The sequence below is a fragment of the Phocoena sinus genome, chromosome 21 (genome assembly GCF_008692025.1).
Source record: "Phocoena sinus isolate mPhoSin1 chromosome 21, mPhoSin1.pri, whole genome shotgun sequence".
In the NCBI taxonomy this organism is placed as follows: Eukaryota; Metazoa; Chordata; class Mammalia; order Artiodactyla; family Phocoenidae; genus Phocoena; species Phocoena sinus.
The window spans coordinates 13,823,547-13,844,012 of record NC_045783.1 but is presented as its reverse complement, the minus strand read 5'-3'; the positions used below and the strand labels follow the sequence as shown (position 1 = coordinate 13,844,012).

At 41.0% G+C, this 20,466-nt stretch overlaps 1 protein-coding gene across 1 annotated transcript in view; it reads left to right on the top strand.

Moving 5' to 3' along the window:
• The window catches only part of LRP2BP (LRP2 binding protein), a 42,092-nt gene that overhangs the window by 15,208 nt on the left and 6,418 nt on the right, over nt 1–20,466 (top strand). Inside the window, exons 4-7 of the mRNA XM_032618404.1 lie at nt 1,452–1,594; nt 1,676–1,781; nt 2,661–2,884; nt 4,522–4,696. Of these exons, the coding sequence (XP_032474295.1) occupies nt 1,452–1,594; nt 1,676–1,781; nt 2,661–2,884; nt 4,522–4,696 (648 nt within the window). The remainder of the gene's footprint in view (nt 1–1,451; nt 1,595–1,675; nt 1,782–2,660; nt 2,885–4,521; nt 4,697–20,466) is intronic.

Genomic DNA, 20,466 nt, shown 5'->3' with positions numbered 1-20,466 from the left:
AATGATCAACACACTCCAATTGGTAAAAAAGTAAGACCCCGATCCCTGGCTCGCCAGTGTCCTAGGTAAAATCCCTAAAAATGAGTCGAAATGTTCGCACGTCTGGCGTTCTGTATGCCCTCACAGTGTACATATTTGCCCCACCCCGTACCTATTTGTCTACAGTTTTTATTACCAATCTTGGGCCTATGAATGCCTTGACAGCTGGCGCATAAGTGGTATTTGGGATCAAAATGTTAACTTGAAACCAGGAACAAGAGAATATTCTCAAATGAGTGCTAAATAGTTTGATTCCTCAAGCCCCTGTTGCGCCTATGCCCCTTATCAGCAGGAATTAGCCAGATCTGTCCTCACCCTTTTTCCTCAAGAGTTGAGGAATGATCAAAAAGCAAGGGGGGACTGAAACCGTGGGTCAAATCCACTTCACCTGCCTTCAGTAATCAAGGTGGTTTTTTAAGACTCTCATGTGCTCCAAGCAGCATGTAGTCTAAACAAGATGTTTGCCCGAGTTGTTTTCTAGGAACTTGGAGTCAGCTGTGTCTAGTTTGAGCTGAGCTGGTTAAGACTGGATAGAACCACCGACCCTTCAACTGGGCATGCGTGTCTGTTGCTTAGTGACTTTTTGAACGTGCAGAGGCCTATAGCTTAGTTACACCTGTGCAAAGATTCCCGCACCTTTTTCCAATCGCCTTTCTCCACGCTTCCCACACCTCCAACTGCCCGCTGCTTTCTTCTTTATCCTATAAATACCCCGAGCTCCTTGCCTTTGGGGAGGCGGATTTGAGATTTGTTCTCCCATCTCCTGCTTGGCTGCCTTGTAAACCCTCTTTGCTGCAAACCTCGTGGGCTCAGCATTTTGGCTTGCTGTGCGTTGGACAAGAGGAACATAGTCTAGTAAACAATTTGTGTCTGGGTTTTTGGAGGCAGGAAAGCCTTTTGTTGGTGGTTAGAACGTCCTCTGTGTTTTGTGACTATGCAGATGTCATATGAAGATGAGTGTAGTAGACATAAATTTATCACCGAGCACTGCTAGGGAAAGCGTGCTTGAAGAGAAAAGACAGAGTTTGGGGCTCACATGTGTCCTGTAAGGATTAAAAATGTGGAAGTTACTGGCTATTTTTACACTATAAGTTCTAAGAACTGTGCCGATTCAGAATAGGGGCTATGAGGAGAGAAGAAGGAAACCATATTGAGAGGTAATGCAAATGTGGAAGCTATAAAATGAAGGGAATGCTTTATATCCCAGAGCTCCTGGGAACGCTGAGCCAGGAGATGGACTTTGACTTATTTCTAGCCCTGCAGAGTCCAGGACAACCATACCTGTTAGGTATAGACTCATGACATTCTACCTCATGTCGGAGGGTGAACGCTTTACAGCATTATTGGGAGAAAACTTAACTTGGGTAAAACTAAACTAGGACTTTCTGTTTTGTTCTTTTCCTTTGTGGAAGGAAAAAGGAGTGGAATATATGAAGAAAATTGTTGATTCTTCGTGTCCCAAAGCAAGACACTTACAATTTGCAGCAGCTTACAACCTTGGAAGAGCTTATTATGAAGGAAAAGGCGTTAAACAATCAGACGAGGAAGCTGAAAGGTAATCTGACTTGAGAACAAGATTTTTGTTTTAATCAAATGCTTTAAACAAAGAATAACTTGCCTTGCCCTTCTCTTCTAGACTGTGGCTTTTTGCTGCAGACAATGGAAATCCAAAAGCTAGTGTGAAGGCTCAAAGTATCCTAGGATTGTATTACTCAACAAAGGAACCCAGAGAGTTAGAGAAGGTAACAGTGATTTGTTTAAATCCTAGCATCCTGTGTAGATTAATATTTGGTGAGGAGTAAGTATGTAGTCTGAATATCTCTTACATTTCTTTCAATGTAAAGAAAGCTTACATTTTAGGATCTCCAAGCTCATTTCACCCTTCCTCAACTATGAATGCTGCCTTCCCTGCCTCTACCAAAGGAGACCACGGATGTGAGCACTTTGTATGCTATAAAAAGCACACATATAAAATATTCTGCCATAAAAGGTAAAAGGAGGGAGAGTCAGTACAACCTCTTTAATCACCAATGATGGAAAACCCTTTCCAAGAAATCTTACAGGGAGAAGGAAATGAGGCGTTAAAGGCAAACTTGTAGGAGTCACATAACCCCCAAGATCCTTGTCAGATAACTGAGCAGCTACTTGGAAATCGGTTTGGACTAACTCAGATTCACTGTAGCTGAGTATTGAGCAAACGTGCTTGGACCACATGCAGGTTTTTATCCTTGGTTTTCTTTGATCCTGTTGGAGCTCCAAGAGGATCTGAGAGATGGCTGCAATCTCACATCAGCTGCTCTCCTCTCCTTGCTGCGCCTCATTACAAAGCCTTTCAGACGCTTGGTTCCTATTTCCCACCTTTTTGGTCCTTCCTCTGGAAAATCTGAAAATCCTGAAACCTGAACAGCTGAGCTCGAGCCAGTGACCTCGCCTATACTGTGGGCAGACAACGGGCGGGCTCCCCTCAGCACCCTCTCTCAGGCATGCGACGTTGGTGCTAGTCTGACATACATTCAGGGGGTTAGAACGGTGTCCTAGAGATGAATTAATAGTACTATCTTATAGAGATATTCCATTTATAATCCACCTTGTGAATACTAGGGAATTGTGCTTTCTCCTAGGCATTTTATTGGCATTCAGAAGCTTGTGGCAATGGAAACCTGGAATCCCAGGGTGCGCTTGGGCTCATGTACTTTTATGGACAAGGCATCCACCAGGATACCGAGGCTGCCCTGCATTGCTTGAGGGAAGCAGCAGAGCGTGGAAATGTCTACGCTCAAGGGAATCTCGTGGAGTATTACTATAAGATGAAATTTTTTACAAAATGTGCTGCATTTTCCAAAAGGTGAGTAAGCTGGATAAAAGTATTTACAAAAACTCTTACTAGATGTTCTATGCCAGGTCTGTTTAATAGAACTCACTGCAGTATTGGAAATGATGGCTATTGGTACTTGCAGTGTGGCCAGTGCAACTGAGGACTGAACTTGTACTTTTCATTGGGTTTTAATTTTAATAGCCACACGTAGCTCCTGGCTACCATATTGGATAGTACCTCTGTTAGGGTGCAGAACTTCAGTGCTATTTGCTCTGTATACCATCTAAGTAATCTTACACACGTTTAACTTTTGGGGCATCAATTGTTCTTTTGTAATCCTGCAGAAGTATTTTCTTCTTGATTTAAAAAAAATAGTGAATATAAAGAGTTTAACACAGCTTGGCACATGAGAAATATTAAACTTTTTTTCCTACACCCTTAGCCATAGGTTCTATAACTGCACAATTACAATATAGCTTGATGAGGACTGCACAATGAGAATGGATAAAAGACTCCAACACTAACATAAATTATATGGAAATTTCTCTTCTCTGAGGCCATTTACTTTCCTGCATTTACCCACAATGTACAAATGCAACAGACCTGAGTGTCCTCTAAAATGGCTATAAGGCCATGCTGCCATTTCCCTCCCAATAATGCCCCTCCCACGGAGCCCACAGGTTCCCCTCTCCCCGAGCCCAGTGTGAGGCAGACATCCACACTGAAGGATGAAGGAATTGCTTTTACCCTCTCCTCCCCAACATCATGGCCTCCAGGCAGCAGGCCACTTAAAGGTGTGGTCTCTGATGTCTCAAATCCTCTAGTGCCCATATGGTTAAAACTAAGACTTCAAACAGTTCTTTAAAAAATTTTGGAACTTTCCATGTTCCTATTTCCCACAGTATTACGGCTGACGTGGAGTTGACTTGTTTTCATGTAGTTCTCCATTGCTGTATCTGGGTTATAGAGGACTTTTTATTGCCCATTATCATAGATGTGTAAGTTTATTAATGTGTTTTCTGGTCCTGTGTGACTAAAGTCCAAATTCAAGGTTGATGTTTAAATACCCAAAGGGATAGAAAAATGCTTTTTTCCCATTGTTTAAATCTGCAAAGTGATGAGTTCTTGTAATATATATATATATATATATATATATTTTTTTTTTTTTTTTTTTTTTTTTTTTTTTTTTTTGCGGTACGCAGGCCTCTCACTGTTGTGGCCTCTCCCGTTGCGGAGCACAGGCTCCGGACGCACAGGCTCAGCGGCCATGGCTCACGGGCCCAGCCGCTCCGTGGCATGTGGGATCCTCCCGGACCGGGGCACGAACCCGCGTCCCCTGCATTGGCAGGCAGACTCTCAACCACCGCGCCACCAGGGAAGCCCAAGTTCTTGTAATATTTTAAACTTAGTTTTTTTTTAGTGGTTATTAAGCCTGACCAGTATAATCCTAGGAAGCCATATAGTAACCACTGCAGTTAGTTCCTCTTCTTCTGGTGTTAGTTGACTGTTCTATTTACCCTTCACCACAGAGCAAACAATTTTGTTCTCCAACTGGTAGAAATAATAGAGAAACCACTTGGGGCACATGGACAGTTTCTGGGCATGTTTATAAAAATGTAAACTGTAACTGATACTGTTTTTAATTTCACAACTGGATGTTGTAACAGGATTGCTGACTACGATGAGATTTATGACATCCCCACGATAGCCCAGGTCACGGACTGTCTCCCAGAATTCATCAGCAGAGGCATGGCCATGGCCTCTTTCTACCACGCACGGTGTCTGCAGCTTGGCTTGGGTATCACAAAGGATGAAGCAACAGCTAAACACTATTATTCTAAAGTAAGCCTGACAACAAATATAAATTGACTCAATAGAAATTTCTGGGTTTTTAGTTGAGACTTGGACATCTTTTTAAATCAGTGTTTTTATTCCTACTTATTGTGCAGATAACCTCTGTCTACCAAGAGGTTGTCAGACATGCAGCTTGTTTGCAAACAATGCTGTCATTCTTTTTAATAATTAAGCACAGATGGTAAAATTTCTATTTTTCTTAATAGTCTGTGCCTACAAGACACCTTCAGTTTATTAATTTATTTATTTTTGCTGTGTTGGGTCTTCATTTCTGTGCAAGGGCTTTCTCTAGTTGTGGCAAGCGGGGGCACTCTTCATCGCAGTGTGAGGGCCTCTCACTATTGCGGTCTTTCTTATTGTGGAGCACAGGCTCCAGACGCACAGGCTCAGTAGTTGTGGCTCACGGGCCCAGCCACTCTGTGGCATGTGGGATCCTCCCAGACCAGGGCTCGAACCCGTGTCCCCTGCATCAGCAGGCAGATTCTCAACCACTGCGCCACCAGGGAAGCCCTAAAATTTCTATCTTAGATGCAAATTATTCTATTTCACTGTCTGCCGCCTAAAGCCCAGCACCAAGACCTTAAACCCAGAACGTGCATGCCTTCTTTCACCCAGAAAAAGTGTGAATCTCTATTTCATTCTAGTACATTAGAGTACATTTCACTAAGGTTTCTTTTTGCATGACATCTACCACACTTAGGTGGATATTGATGAATTTGAGTTAACCAGTTAAAATAAGCCTTTTCATGTTTTAATCCATGTGATCAGTTTATTTAGATAGTGAATGGATTTCACATCTAAAATCAACTGTTAAAAAGTGCAGAGGGGGCTTCCTTGCTGGCGCAGTGGTTGAGAGTCCACCTGCCGATGCAGGGGACACGGGTTCATGCCCCGGTCTGGGAAGATCCCACATGCTGCGGAGCAGCTGGGCCCATGAGCCATGGCCGCTGAGCCTGTGCGTCCGGAGCCTGTGCTCTGCAACGGGAGAGGCCACAACAGTGAGAGCCCTGCGTACCAAAAAAAAAAAAAGTGCAGAGGGAGTGTGAAAGGGAATCATGAATAGTAACTGCAAGTTTTTTAAAAAGAAAAACAAAAAACTGCACACTTTAGGTCCATGACATCTGTAAGTCCAAATGAGAATTAGATCATAAAACTTCATGCAATGCCAAACTGTTCAAGCTGGAGCAGGGAACAAGGCAAGGAACAATTTTCTAAGTCCCTTGCCTAAATCTGATCACGTTACAGCAGTGGTTCTCAAAATTATTTGCATATTAAAATCACGTGGGGAATCTCTTAATAATTCCTAAAGCTCAGGCCTTATTTCAGAAAAATTAAATCACCATCTCCCAGAATGGGACACAAGCAGATTTGTTTAAGCTCCACAGGGGGTTCCAAAGTGTAGGCAAGTTTGGAACCTAAATTATTTTGTTGGAAATTTAAAATTTCCAGAGTATTAAACCCATACCAACACAAATATAGGAACACAGTACAAAAATACAACTGACCTGGGGCTTCCCTGGTGGCACAGTGGTTAAGAATCCACCTGCCAATGCAGGGGACACGGCTTCGAGCTCCGGTCTGGGAAGATCCCACATGCCGTGGAGCAACTGAGCCTGTGCTCTAGAGCCTGCACTGTAGAGCCCACGAGCCACAACTACTGAAGCCTGCGGGCCTAGAGCCCGAGCTCCGCAACAAGACAAGCCACCACAGTGAGAAGCCCACATACCGGAAAGAAGAGCAGCCCCCGCTCGACGCAACTAGACTAAGCCCATGCGCAGCAACGAAAACCCAGCACAGCCAAAAAAACAAATACAACTGACCTTTGAGATATTTACCATTACACCATTAGTATGTATAACAGCTGTCTTTGTTTAATCTAAGTGTTCTGTATATTATACCAATTTCCAAACCAAGTCAATTTCAGATTCTATGCTATCTTTGGTACCCTTTCCAAGTAAACATAGCAGAGAGCTCTGGGTGGAAAATATCCTGAAATGTGGTATATGTTCAGCCTAAATAAAAGAGCATAATAAACAAATTACAATTTAAAAACTATTTTCCTTATGGTGGGAGATAATACAGCCCCGTTACTCAATTTTGGCCACTGGATTTTATGGGAGATACTTCCCTAAGTTTTCTCCATTTTAAAAGTAAGCCAGAGAAGGACCTGGAATCATGTCAGATGAGGTACAATAACAAACTCTAGTATTTTACTCAGAGAAAAGATGTGAGGGGCTTCTGATAGTGGTCTTCATCAGACTGAAAGGCTGTCCTACAAAAGAGGCACTGTAGGGAAGGGAGAATGACAGCCCACGGCAGTATGTTACTGGAGAGATAAGGCCGCAGATGAAGAGACCCTGGGTTGAAAGTCAGGAGCCCCAGGCCTGGTCTCAGCTTTGCCACCCTCAGACTGGGTGACTACCCACTCCTTTCCCTCTCAGTTTCCAGGAAACCAGCAATGTATGTCCCTCTAGGAACAGTCAACGATTCTAAAGGGTTGGAGATAGGGGGTTTTAGCTTAATACAAAGAATCTTCTGAAATAACTGTTTATAGGTAAAACCTTAGTTTTTATTTCCTAAAGGTGGTGACTTTTAAAATATTTATTTTTGGCTGTGTTGGGTCTTTGTTGCTGCATGTGGGCTTTCTCTAGTTGTGGCAAGTGGGGGCTACTCTTCATTGTAGTTCGCAGGCTTCTCATTGCGATGGCTTCTCTTGAGCATGGGCTCTAGGTGCACAGACTTCAGTAGTTGTGGCACGTGGGCTCAGTAGTTGTGGTGCATGGGCTTTGTTGCTCCGTGGCATGTGGAATCTTCCCAGACCAGGGCTCGAACCCGTGTCCCCTGCATTGGTAGGCACATTCTTAACCACTGTACCACCAGAAAAACCCAAGGTGGTGACTTAAAAAAAGTTTTTTTATATTGGAGTATAGTTGATTTACAATGTTGTTGGTTTCAGGTGGACAGCAAAGTGATTTAGTTATACATATATCTTTTGTTTTTTTAAATTTATTTATTGTGGCTGTGTTGGGTCTTCGTTGCTGCGTGTGGGCTTTCTCTAGTTGCAGCGAGTGGGGGCTACTCTTCGTTGCAGTGTGCGGGCCTCTCATTGTGGTGGCTTCTCTTGTTGCAGAGCACGGGCTCCAGGCGCGTAGGCCTCAGCAGTCACAGCACGTGGGCTCAGCAGTTGTGGCTCGCAGGTTCTAGAGCACAGGCTCAGAAGCTGTGGTGCACAGGCTTAGTTGCTCTGTGGCATGCGGGATCCTCCCGGACCAGGGCTTGAACCCGTGTGCCCTGCATTGGCAGGCGGACTCTCAACCACTACGCCACCAGGGAAGCCCCATGTATCTATTCTTTTTCAGATACCTTTCCCATATAGGTTATTACAGAGTACTGAGTAGAGTTCCCTGTATTATACAGTAGATCCTTATTGATTATCTATTTTATATATAGTTGTGTGTATATGTTAATCCCAACCTCTAAATTTATCCCTCCTGCCCCACTTTTCCCTTTTGGTAACCATGTTTGTTTCTGAAGTCTGAGTCTGTTTTGTAAGTAAGTTAATTGGTACCACATTTTTAGATTCCACATATAAGTGATATCATATACTTGTCTTTCTTTGGCTTACTCGCTTAGTATGATAATCTCTAGGTCCATCCATTGTTGCTGCAGATGGAATTATTCCATTATTCCAGGTCTTAGTTGCAGCACATGGGATCTTCGTTGCGGTGTGTGGGATCTTTAGTTGCAGCATCCTGCATGCTGCAACGAACACCTGGCATGCTGCAACTAAAGTACCACGTCTTCTTTACCCATTCATCTGTCAATGGACATTTAGGCTGTTTCCATGTCTTGGCTATTGTGAATAGTGCTGCTATGAACACTGGGGGGCATGTTCTTTTTGAATTATGGTTTTCTCCGGAAATATGCCCAGAAGTGGGATTGCAGGATCACATTGCAGCTCTATTTTAGCTTTTTGAGGAAACTCCATACTGTTTTCCATAGTGGCTGCACCAATTACATTCCCTCCAACCTTGTAGGAGGGTTCCCTTTTCTCCACATGCTCTCCAGCATTTGTTACTTGTAGACATTTTTTTTTACATCTTTATTGGAGTATAATTGCTTTACAATGGTGTGTTAGTTTCTGCTTTATAACAAAGTGAATCAGTTATATATATACATGTGTTCCCAAATCTCCTCCCTCTTGCGTCTCCCTCCTTCCCACCCTCCCTATCTCACCCCTCTAGGTGGTCACAAAGCACGGAGCTGATCTCCCTGTGCTGTGCGGCTGCTTCCCACTAGCTATCTATTTTAGGTTTGGTAGTGTATATATGTTCATGCCTCTCTCTCACTTTGTCACAGCTTACCCTTCCCCCTCCCCATATCCTCAAGTCCATTCTCTAGTAGGTCTGTGTCTTTATTCCTGTCTTACCCCTAGGTTCTTCATGACATTTTCTTTTTTCTTAGATTCCATATATATGTGTTAGCATACAGTATTTGTCTTTCTCTTTCTGACTTACTTCACTCTGTATGATAGACTCTAGGTCCATCCACTTCACTACAAATAACTCAATTTCGTTTCTTTTTATGGCTGAGTAATATTCCATTGTATGTATGTGCCACATCTTCTTTACCCATTCATCCGATGATGGACACTTAGGTTGTTTCCATCTCCTGGCTATTGTAAATAGAGCTGCAATGAACATTTTGGTACATGACTCTTTTTGAATTATGGTTTTCTCAGGGTATATGCCCATTAGTGGGATTGCTTGTCATATGGTAGTTCTATTTGTAGTTTTTTAAGGAACCTCCATACTGTTCTCCATAGTGGCTGTACCAATTCACATTCCCACTGGCAGTGCAGGAGTGTTCCCTTTTCTCCACACCTCCTCCAGCATTTATTGTTTCTAGATTTTTTGATGACAGCCATTCTGACTGGTGTGAGATGATATCTCATTGTAGTTTTGATCTGCATTTCTCTAATGATTAATGATGTTGAGCATTCTTTCATGTGTTCGTTGGCAAGCTGTATATCTTTTTTTTTTGCGGTACGCAGGCCTCTTACTGTTGTGGCCTCGGCAGGCAGACTCTCACCCACTGCGCCACCAGGGAAGCCCTGCAATCTGTATATCTTATTGGAGAAATGTCTATATAGGTCTTCTGCATATTTTTGGATTGGGTTCTTTGTTTTTTTATCATTGAGCTACATGAGCTGCTTGTAAATTTTGGAGATTAATCCTTTATCAGTTGCTTCATTTGCAAATATTTTATCCCATTCGGAGCGTTGTCTTTTGGTCTTGTTTATGGTTTCCTTTGCTGCGCAAAAGCTTTGAAGTTTCATTGGATCCCATTTGTTTATTTTTGTTTTTATTTCCACTTCTCTAGCAGGTGGGTCAAAAAGGATCTTGCTGTGATGTATGTCATAGAGTGTTCTGCCTATGTTTTCCTCTAAGAGTTTGATGGTTTCTGGCCTTACATTTATGTCTTTAATGCATTTTGAGCTTATTTTTGTGTATGGTGTTAGGGAGTGTTCTAATCTCATAATTTTACATGTACCTGTCCAGTTTTCCCAGCACCATTTATTGAAGAGACTGTCCTTTCTCCACTGTACATTCCTGCTTCCTTTATCAAAGATAAGGTGACCATATATGCGTGGGTTTATCTCTGGGCTTTCTATCCTGTTCCATTGATTTATATTTCTGTTTTTGTGCCAGGACCACACTGTCTTGATTACTGTAGCTTTGTAGTATAGTCTGAAGTCAGGGAGCCTGATTCTTCCAACTCCGTTTTTCGTTCTCAAGATTGCTTTGGCTATTCGGGGTCTTTTGTGTTTCCATACAAATGGTGAAATTTTTTGTTCTAGTTCTGTGAAAAATGCCAGTGGTAGTTTGATAGGGATTGCATTGAGTCTGTAGATTGCTTTGGGTAGTAGAGTCATTTTCACAATGTTGATTCTTCCAATCCAAGAACATGGTATATCTCTCCATCTATTTGTATCATCTTTAATTTCTTTCATCAGTGTCTTATAATTTTCTGCATACAGGCCTTTTGTCTCCTTAGGTAGGTTTATTCCTAGATATTTTATTCTTTTTGTTGCAATGGTAAATGGGAGTGTTAATTTCACTTTCATATTTTTCATCATTAGTGTATAGGAATGCCAGAGATTTCTGTGCATTAATTTTGTATCCTGCAACTTTACCAAATTCATTGATTAGCTCTAGTAGTTTTCTGGTAGCATCTTTAGGATTCTCTATGTATAGAATCATGTTATCTGCAAATAGTGACATTTACTTCTTCTTTTCTGCTTTGGATTCTTTTTATTTCCTTTTCTTCTCTGATTGCTGTGGCTAAAACTTCTAAAACTGTTGAATAAGAGTGGTGAGAGTTCGCAACCTTGTCTTGTTCCTGATCTTAGTGAAAATGCTTTCAGTTTTTCGCCATTGAGGACAATGTTGGCTGTGGGTTTGTCATATATGGCCTTTATTATGTTGAGGAAAGTTCCCTCTGTGCCTACTTTCTGCAGGGTTTTTATCATAAATGGGTGTTGAATTTTGTCAAAAGCCTTTTCTGCATCTATTGAGATGATCATATGGTTTTTCTCCTTCAATTTGTTAATATGGTGTATTACGTTGATTGATTTGCATATATTGAAGAATCCTTGCATTCCTGGAATAAACCCCACTTGTTCATGGTGCATGATCCTTTTAATGTGCTGCTGGATTCTGTTTGCTAGTATTTTGTTGAGGATTTTTGCATCTATGTTCATCAGAGATATTGGCCTGTAGTTTTCTTTCTTTGTGATATCCTTGTCTGGTTTTGGTATCAGGGTGATGGTGGCCTCGTAGAATGAGTTTGGGAGTGTTCCTCCCTCTGCTATATTTTGGAAGAGTTTGAGAAGGATAGGTGTTAGCTCTTCTCTAAATGTTTGATGGAATTCACCTATGAAGCCATCTGGTCCTGGGCTTTTGTTCGTTGGAAGATTTTTAATCACAGTTTCAATTTCAGTGCTTGTGATTGGTCTGTTCATATTTTCTATTTCTTCCTGATTCAGTCTTGGCAGGTTGTGCATTTCTAAGAATTTGACCATTTCTTCCAGGTTGTGCATTTTATTGGCATAGAGTTGCTTGTAGTAATCTCTCATGATCCTTTGTATTTCTGCAGTGTCAGTTGTTACTTCTCCTTTTGGATTTCTAATTCTGTTGATTTGAAACTTCTCCCTTTTTTTCTTGATGAGTCTGGCTAATAGTTTATCAATTTTGTTTATCTTCTTCAAAGAACCAGCTTTTAGTTTTATTGATCTTTGCTATTGTTTCCTTCATTTCTTTTTCATTTATTTCTGATCTTTCTTTCCTTCTGCTAACTTTGGGGTGTTTTTGTTCTTTCTCTAATTGCTTTAGGTTTGCAAGGTTAGGTTGTTTATTCAAGATGTTTCTTCTTTCTTAAGGTGGGATTGTATTGCTATAAACTTCCCTCTTAGAACTGCTTTTGCTGCATCCCATAGGTTTTGGGTCGTCGTGTCTCCATTGTCATTTGTTTCTAGGTATGTTTTGATTTCCTCTTTGAATTCATCAGTGATCACTTCGTTATTAAGTAGTGTATTGTTTAGCCTCCATGTGTTTGTATTTTTTACAGATCTTTTCCTGTAATTGATATCTAGTCTCATAGTGTGGTCAGAGAAGATACTTGATACAATTTCAATTTTCTTAAATTTACCAAGGCCTGATTTGTGACCCAGAATATGATCTATCCTGGAGAATTTCCATGAGCACTTGAGAAAAATGTGTATTCTGTTATTTTTGGATGGAATGTCCTATAAATATCAATTAAGTCCATCTTGTTTAATGTATCATTTAAAGCTTGTGTTTCCTTATTTTTTTTCTTTTTGGATGATCTGTCCATTGGTGAAAGTAGGGTGTTAAAGTCCCCTACTATGAATGTGTTACTGTCGATTTTCCCTTTTATGGCTGTTAGTATTTGCCTTATGTATTGAGGTGCTCTGATGTTGGGTGCATAAATATTTACAGTTGTTATATCTTCTTCTTGGATTGATCCCTTGATCATTAGGTAGTGTCCTTTGTCTCTTGTAATAGTCTTTATTTAAAAGTCTATTTTGTCTGATATGAGAACTGCTACTCCAGCTTTCTTGTGGTTTCCATTTGCATGGAATATCTTTTTCCATCCCCTCACTTTCAGTCTGTATGTGTCTCTAGTTCTGAAGTGGGTCTCTTGTAGACAGCATATATATGGGTCTTGTTTTTGTATCTGTTCAGCCAGTCTGTGTCTTTTGGTGGGAGCATTTAATCCATTTACATTTAAGGTAATTATCGATATATGTTCCTATTCCCATTTTCTTGTTTTGGGTTTGTTATCGTAGGTCTTTTCCTTGTCTTGTGTTTCTTGCCTAGAGAAGTTCCTTCAGCATTTGTTGTAGAGCTGGTTTGGTGGTGCTGAACTCTCTCAGCTCTTGCTTGTCTGTAAAGGTTTTAATTTCTCCATCAAATGTGAATGAGATCCTTGCTGGGTAGAGTAATGTTGGTTGTAGGTTTTTCTCCATCATCACTTTAAATATGTCCTGCCAGTCCCTTCTGCCTTGCAGAGTTTCTGCTGAAAGATCAGCTGTTAACTTTATGGGGATTCCCTTGTGTGTTATTTGTTGTTTTTCCCTTGCTGCTTTTAATACGTTTTCTTTGTATTTAATTTGTGACAGTTTGATTAGTATGTGTCTTGGCATGTTTCTCCTTGGATTTATCCTGTATGGGATTCTCTGTGCTTCCTGGAGTTGATTAACTATTTCCTTTCCCATATTGGGGAAGTTTTCAAATATAATCTCTTCAAATATTTTCTCAGTCCCTTTCTTTTTCTCTTCTTCTTCTGGAACCCCTATAATTTGAATGTTGCTGTGTTTAATGTTGTCCCAGAGGTCTCTGAGACTGTCCTCAGTTCTTTTCATTCTTTTTTCTTTATTCTGCTCTGCAGTAGTTACTTCCACTATTTTATCTTCCAGGTCACTTATCTATTCTTCTGCCTCAGTTATTCTACGATTGAACCCTTCTGGAGTATTTTTAATTTCATTTATTGTGGTGCTCATCATTGCTTCTTTCCTCTTTAGTTCTTCTAGGTCCTTGTTAAATGTTTCTTGCATTTCCTCTATTCTATTTCCAAGATTTTGGATCATCTTTACTATCATTATTCTGAATTCTTTTTCAGGTAGACTGCCTATTTCCTCTTCATTTGTTAGGTCTGGTGGGTTTTTATCTTGCTCCTTCATCTGCGGTGTGTTTTTCTGTCTCCTCAATTTGCTTATCTTACTGCGTTTGGGGTCTCCGTTTTGCAGGCTGCAGGTTCGTAGTTCCCGTTGTTTTTGGTGTCTGTCGCCAGTGGTTAAAGTTGGTTCAGTGGGTTGTGTAGGCTTCCTGGTGGAGGGGACTAGTGCCTGTTTTCTGGTGGATGAGGCTGGATCTTGTCTTTCTGGTGGAGAGGTCCACATCAGGTGGTGTGTTTTGGGGTGTCTGTGGCCTTATGATTTTAGGCAGCCTCTCTGCTAATGGGTGGGGCTGTGTTCCTGTCTTGCTAGTTGTTTGTCATAGGGTGTCCAACACTGTAGCTTGCTGGTCATTGAGTGAAGCTGGGTGTTGGTGTTGAGATGGAGATCTCTGGGAGATTCTTGCCGTTTCATATTACATGGAGCTGGGAGGTCTCTTGTGGACCAGTGTTCTGAAGTTGGCTCTCCCACCTCAGAGGCACAGCACTGACTCCTGGCTGCAGCACCAAGAGCCTTTCATCCACATGGCTCAGAATAAAAGGGAGAAAAAGTAAAAAGAAAGAAAGAGGATAAAATAAAATAAAGTATGATAAAGTTATTAAAAGATAAATAATTATTAAGAAAAAAAATTTTAAGTAAAAAAAAAAGGACGGACACAACCCTAGGACAAATGGTGAAAGCAAAGTTGTACAGACAGAATCTCACACAGAAGCAAACACATACACACTCACAAAAAGAGGAAAAGGGGGAAAAATAATGTCTTGCTCTCAAAGTCCACCTCCTCAATTTGGGATGATTTGTTGTCTATTCAGTTATTCGACAGATACAGGGTACATCATGTTGATTGTGGAGATTTAATCCACTGCTCCTGAGGCTGCTGGGAGAAATTTCCCTTTCTTTTCTTTGTTCGCACAGCTTCCGGGGGTTCAGTTTAGGATTTGGCCCCGCAACTGCGTGTAGGTCACTGGAGGGTGTCTGTTCTTCGCTCAGACAGGACGGGGTTAAAGGAGCCACTGATTCGGGGGCTCTGGTTCACTCAAGCCGGGGGGAGGGAGGTGTACAGATGCGGGGCAAGCCTGCAGCGGCAGAGGCCAGCATAATGTTGCACCAGCCTGAGGCATGCTGTGCGTTCTCCTGGGGAAGTTGTCTGGGGAAGTTGTCCCTGGATCACGGGACCCTGGCATTGGCAGGCTGCACAGGCTCCCTGGAACGGAGGTGTGGAGAGTGGCCTGTGCTCACACACAGGCTTCTTGGTGGAGGCAGCAGCAGCCTTAGCGTCTCATTCCCATCTCTGGGGTCCATGCTTTTAGCCCCGGCTCGCGCCCGTCTTTGGAGCTCCTTTAAGCAGGGCTCTTAATGCCCTCTCCTTGTGCACCAGGAAACAAAGAGGGAAGAAAAAGTCTCTTGCCTCTTCGGCAGGTCCAGACTTTTCCCGGACTCCTCCCAGCCAGCCGTGGTGCACTAATCCCCTGCAGGCCGTGTTCACGCCCCCAACCCCAGTCCTCTCCCTGGGATCCGACCGCAGCCTGAGCTGCAGCTCCGAGCCCCCACCCACTGCAGCGGGTGAGCAGACAAGCCTTTTGGGCTGGTGAGTGCCAGTCGGCCCCGATCCTCTGTGTGGGAATCTCCCCGCTTTGCCCTCTGCACCCCTGTTGCTGTGCTCTCCTCCGTGGCTCCAAAGTTTCCTCCCTCTGCCACCCACAGTCTCTGCCCATGAAGGGGCTTCTAGTGTGTGGAAACCTTTCCTCCTTCACAGCTGCCTCCCAGAGGTGCAGGTCCCGTCCCTATTCTTTGTCTCTGTTTTTTTTTACTTCTGCCCTACCCAGGTACGTGGGGACTTTCTTGCCTTTTGGGAGGTCTGAGGTCTTCTGCCAGCATTCAGTAGGTGTTCTGTAGGAGTTGTTCCACGTGTAGATGTATTTGTGGGGAGGAAGGTGATCTCCACATCTTACTCTTCCCCTATCTTCCCCCATCCTCCTCTTGTAGACTTTTTTTTTTTTTTTTTTTTTTTTTTGCAGTACACTGGCCTCTCACTGCTGTGGCCTCTCCTGTTGCGGAGTACAGGCTCCAGACGTGCAGGCTCAGTGCCCATGGCTCATGGGCCTAGCTGCTCTGCGGCATGTGGGATCTTCCCGGACCGGGGCACGAACCTGTGTCCCCTGCATTGGCAGGTGGACTCTCAACCACTGCACCACCAGGGAAGCCCCTCTTGTAGACTTTTTAATGATGACCATTCTGACGGATGTTAGGTGATACCTCACTGTAATTTTGACTTGCATTTTTCTAATCAGCAACATTGAACATCTTTTCATGTGCTTTTTGGCCATCTGTCTGTCTTAGATCTTCTGCCCATTTTTTGATTGGGTTTTTAAAAATATATTGAGCTGCATGAGCACAATTATTTTGCATTGGCTTGGCCAAAAAGTTCATTTTGGTTTTCCCATAACATCTTACGGAAAAACCAAAATGAACTTTTTCGCCAACCCAATATATTTTGGAGTTTACAAATGATGCAACCAACAAGGGATTAAATATTCTTTCTGCGGGTTGTCTTTCCATTTTGTTTATGGTTTCCTTTGCTGTGCGAAAGCTTTTAAGTTTAATTAGGGTTCCATTTATTTTTGTTTGTATTTTCATTACTGTAGGAGGTGGAACCAAAAAGATACTGTGATTTATGTCAAAGAGTGTTCTGCCTATGTTTTCCTCTATGACTTTTATAGTATGTAGTCTTACATTTAGGTTCTTAATCCATTTTGAGTTTATTTTTGTGTATGATGTTAGAGAATGTTCTAATTTTATTCTTTTACACGTAGCTGTCCAGTTTCCCCAGCACCACTTATTGAAGAGACTGTCTTTTCTCTATTATATATCCTTACCTTCTTTATTGTAAATTAATTGACCATAGGTGTGTGGGTTTACTTCTGGGCTTTCTATCCTGTTCCACTGATCTGCAAGTCCGTCTTTGTGCCAGTACCATACTGCAGCTTTATACTATAGTCTGAAGTCAGGGAGACTGATTCCTCCAGCTCCGTTTTTCTTTCTCAAGATTGCTTTGACTTTTTGGAGTCTTTTGGGTTTCCATAAGAATTTAAAAATTTTTTGTTCTAGTTCTGTGAAAAATGCCGTTGGTAATTTGATAGGGATTGCATTGAATCTGTAGATTCGCTTGGGCAGTATAATCATTTTGACAATATTCTTTCAATCCAAAAACATGATATATCTTTCCATCTGTTTGTGTCATCTGATTTCTTTCATCAGTGTCTTACAGTTTTCAGAGTACAGGTCTTTTGCCTCCTTAGCTAGGTTATTTCTGGGTATTTTATTCTTTTTGATGCAATGGTAAATGGGATTGTTTCCTTAATTTCTCTTTCTAATCTTTCATTGTTAGTGTGTAGGAATGCAAGAGATTTCTCTGTATTAATTTTGTATCTTGCAACTTTACCAAATTCATTGATGAGCTCTAGTAGTTTTCTTGTAGCATCTTTAGGATTTTCTACGTATAGTATCATGTCATCTGCAAACAGTGACAGTTTTACTTCTTTTCCAATTTGGATTCCTTTTATTTCTTTTTCTTCTCTGATTGCTGTGGCTAAGACTTCCAAAACTATGTTGAATAATAGTGGCAAGAGTGGACATCCTTGTCTTGTTCTTGATCTTAGAGGGAATGCTTTCAGCTTTTCACTACTAAGATGTTAGCTGTGGGTTTGTCATATATGGCCTTCATTATGTTGAGATAGGTTCCCTCTATGCCCACTTTCTGAACAGGTTTTATCATAAATGGGTGTTGAATTTTGTCAAAAGCTTTTTCTGCATCTATTAAAATGATCATATGGTTTTTATTCAATTTATTAACATGGCGTATCACATTGATTTGCATATATTGAAAAATCCTTGCATCCCTGGGATAAATCCCACTTGATTATGATGTATGATCCTTTTAATGTATTGTTGGATTTGGTTTGCTAGTATTTTGTTGAGGATTTTTGCATCTATGTTCATTGGTGATATTGGCCTGTAATTTTCTCATCTTATGGTATCTTTGTCTGGTTTTGGTATCAGGGTGATGGTGGCCTTATAGAATGAATTTGGGAGTATTCCTTCCTCTGAAATTTTTTGAAATAGTTTCAGAAGGATAGGTGTTAACTTCTCTAAATGTTTGATAGAATTTGCCTGTGAAAACATCTGGTCCTGGATTTTTATTTGTTGGGAGTTTTTTAATCAGTTTCAATTTCAGTACTTGTAATTGGTCTGTTCATATTTTTTATTTCTTCCTGGTTTAGTTTTGAGAGATTGTATCTTCCTAAGAAATTGTTCATTTCTTCTAGGTTGCCATTTTATTGGCATAAAGTTGCTTGTAGTAAGTAGTTGCTTATGATCCTATGTATTTCTGTGGTGCCAGTTGTAACTTCTCCTTTTTAATTTCTAATTTTATTGATTTGAGCCCTTTCCCTTTTTTCCTTGATGAGTCTGGCGAAAGGCTTATCAGTGTTGTTTATCTTTTCAAAGGACCAGCTTTCAGTTTCATTGATCTTTTCTCTTGTTCATTTCTACTTCGTTTAGTTTTGATCTGATCTTTATGATTTCTTTCCTTCTGCTAACTTTGGGTTTTGTTTTTTTCCTCTAGTTGCTTTAGGTGTGTACGGTTAGGTTGTTTATTGGGGATTTTTCTTGTTTCCTGAGGTAAGACTATATTGCTATAAACTTCCCTCTTAGACCTGCTTTTGCTGAGTCCCATAGGGTTGAATCATTGTTTTCGTTTTCATTTGTCTCTAGGTATTTTTTTATTTCCTTTTTGATTTCTTCAGTGATTCATTGGTTGTTTAGTAGCATATTGTTTAGCCTCCACGTGTTTGTGCTTTTTACAGTTTAATTCTTGTAGTTGATTTCTAATCTCATAGCATTGTGGTCAGAAAAGATTCTTGATATGATTTCAATTAAATTTACTGAGGCTCGCTTTATGGCTCAGCATGTGATCTATCCTGGATAATTTTCCATGTGCACTTGAAAAGAATGTGGGTTCTGCTGCTTTCAGATGGATTGTTCTGTAAATATCAACTAAGTTCATCTGGTCTAATGCATCATTTAAAGCCTGTGTTTCCTTACTGATTTTCTGTCTGGGTGATCTGTCCATTGAGGTAAGTGGTGTGTTAAAGTCTCCCAGTATTATTGTTACCATCAATTTCTCCTTTTATGGATGTTAGCAGTTGCCTTACATATTGAAGTGCTCCTATGTTAGGGGCATATATAATTTTTATGTCTTCTTGGATTGATCCCTTGATCATTATGTAGTGTCCTTCTTTGTCTCTTGTAACATTCTTTAAAATCGATTTTGTCTGAGATGAGAATTGCTACTCCAGCTTTCTTTTGCTTCCCATTTGCATGGAATATCTTTTTCCATCCCCTCACTTTGTTTGTATGTGTCCCTAGATATGAAATGGGTCTCTTGTAGACAGCATATATATGGGTCTTTTGTATCCATTCAGTCAGTCTGTGTTTTGGTTGGAGCATTGAATCCATTTACATTTAAGGTAATGACTGATATGTATGTTCTTATTGCCATTTTGTTAATTGTTTTGGATTTGTTTCTGTAGGTTTTTTCTTCCGTTCCTCTTTTGTTCCCTTCTCTTGTGATTTGATGACTACTTTAGTGTTGTGTTTGGATTTTTTTCTTTTTGCATGTTTATCTATTGTACATTTTTGGTTTGCAGTTACCATGAGGTTTTGATATAGCAGGCTATATATATACAAGATTGTTTTAAGTTGCTGGTCTCTTAATTTCAAATGCGTTTCCCATATCCTGCATTTGTACTCTCCTCATGATTGCTGGTTTCGATATATTTGAGTGTGGATAATTTCCCATGTTTACTGTATGTTTGCCTTTACTGATGAGGCTTCCCATTTGTAATTTTCTTGTTTCTAGTCGTGGGCTTTTCTTTTCCACCTTGAGAAGTTCCTGGAGTATTTGCTGTAAAGCTGGTTTGGTGGTGCTAAATTCTCTTAGCTTTTGCTTGTCTGTAAAGCTCAACAAGAGCCTTGCTGGGTATTCTTGGTTGTAGGTTTTTCCTTTTCATCACTTTAAGTATATTGTGCCACTCCCTTCTGGCCTGCAGTTTCTGATAACTGTATAGGGATTCCCTTGTATGTTATTTGTTGCTTTTCCCTTGTTGCTTTTAATATTTTGTCTTTACCTTTTGTCAGTTTGATTAATGTGTGTCAGCATTTTCCTCCTTGGGTTTATCCTGTATGGGACTCTCTGCACTTCCTGGACTTTGGTGACTGTTTCCTTTCCCATGTTAGGGAATTTTTCAGCTATTATCTCTTCAAATATTTCCTCAGGCCCTTTCTCTCTCTCTTATCCTTCTGTGGCCCCTATAATGCAAATGTTGGTGTGTTTAATGTTGTCCCAGAGGTCTCTTAGACTGTCCTGCTTTCTTTTTATTCTTTTTTCTTCATTCTGTTCCGGGGCAGTGATTTCCACCACTCTGTCTTCCCGCTCACT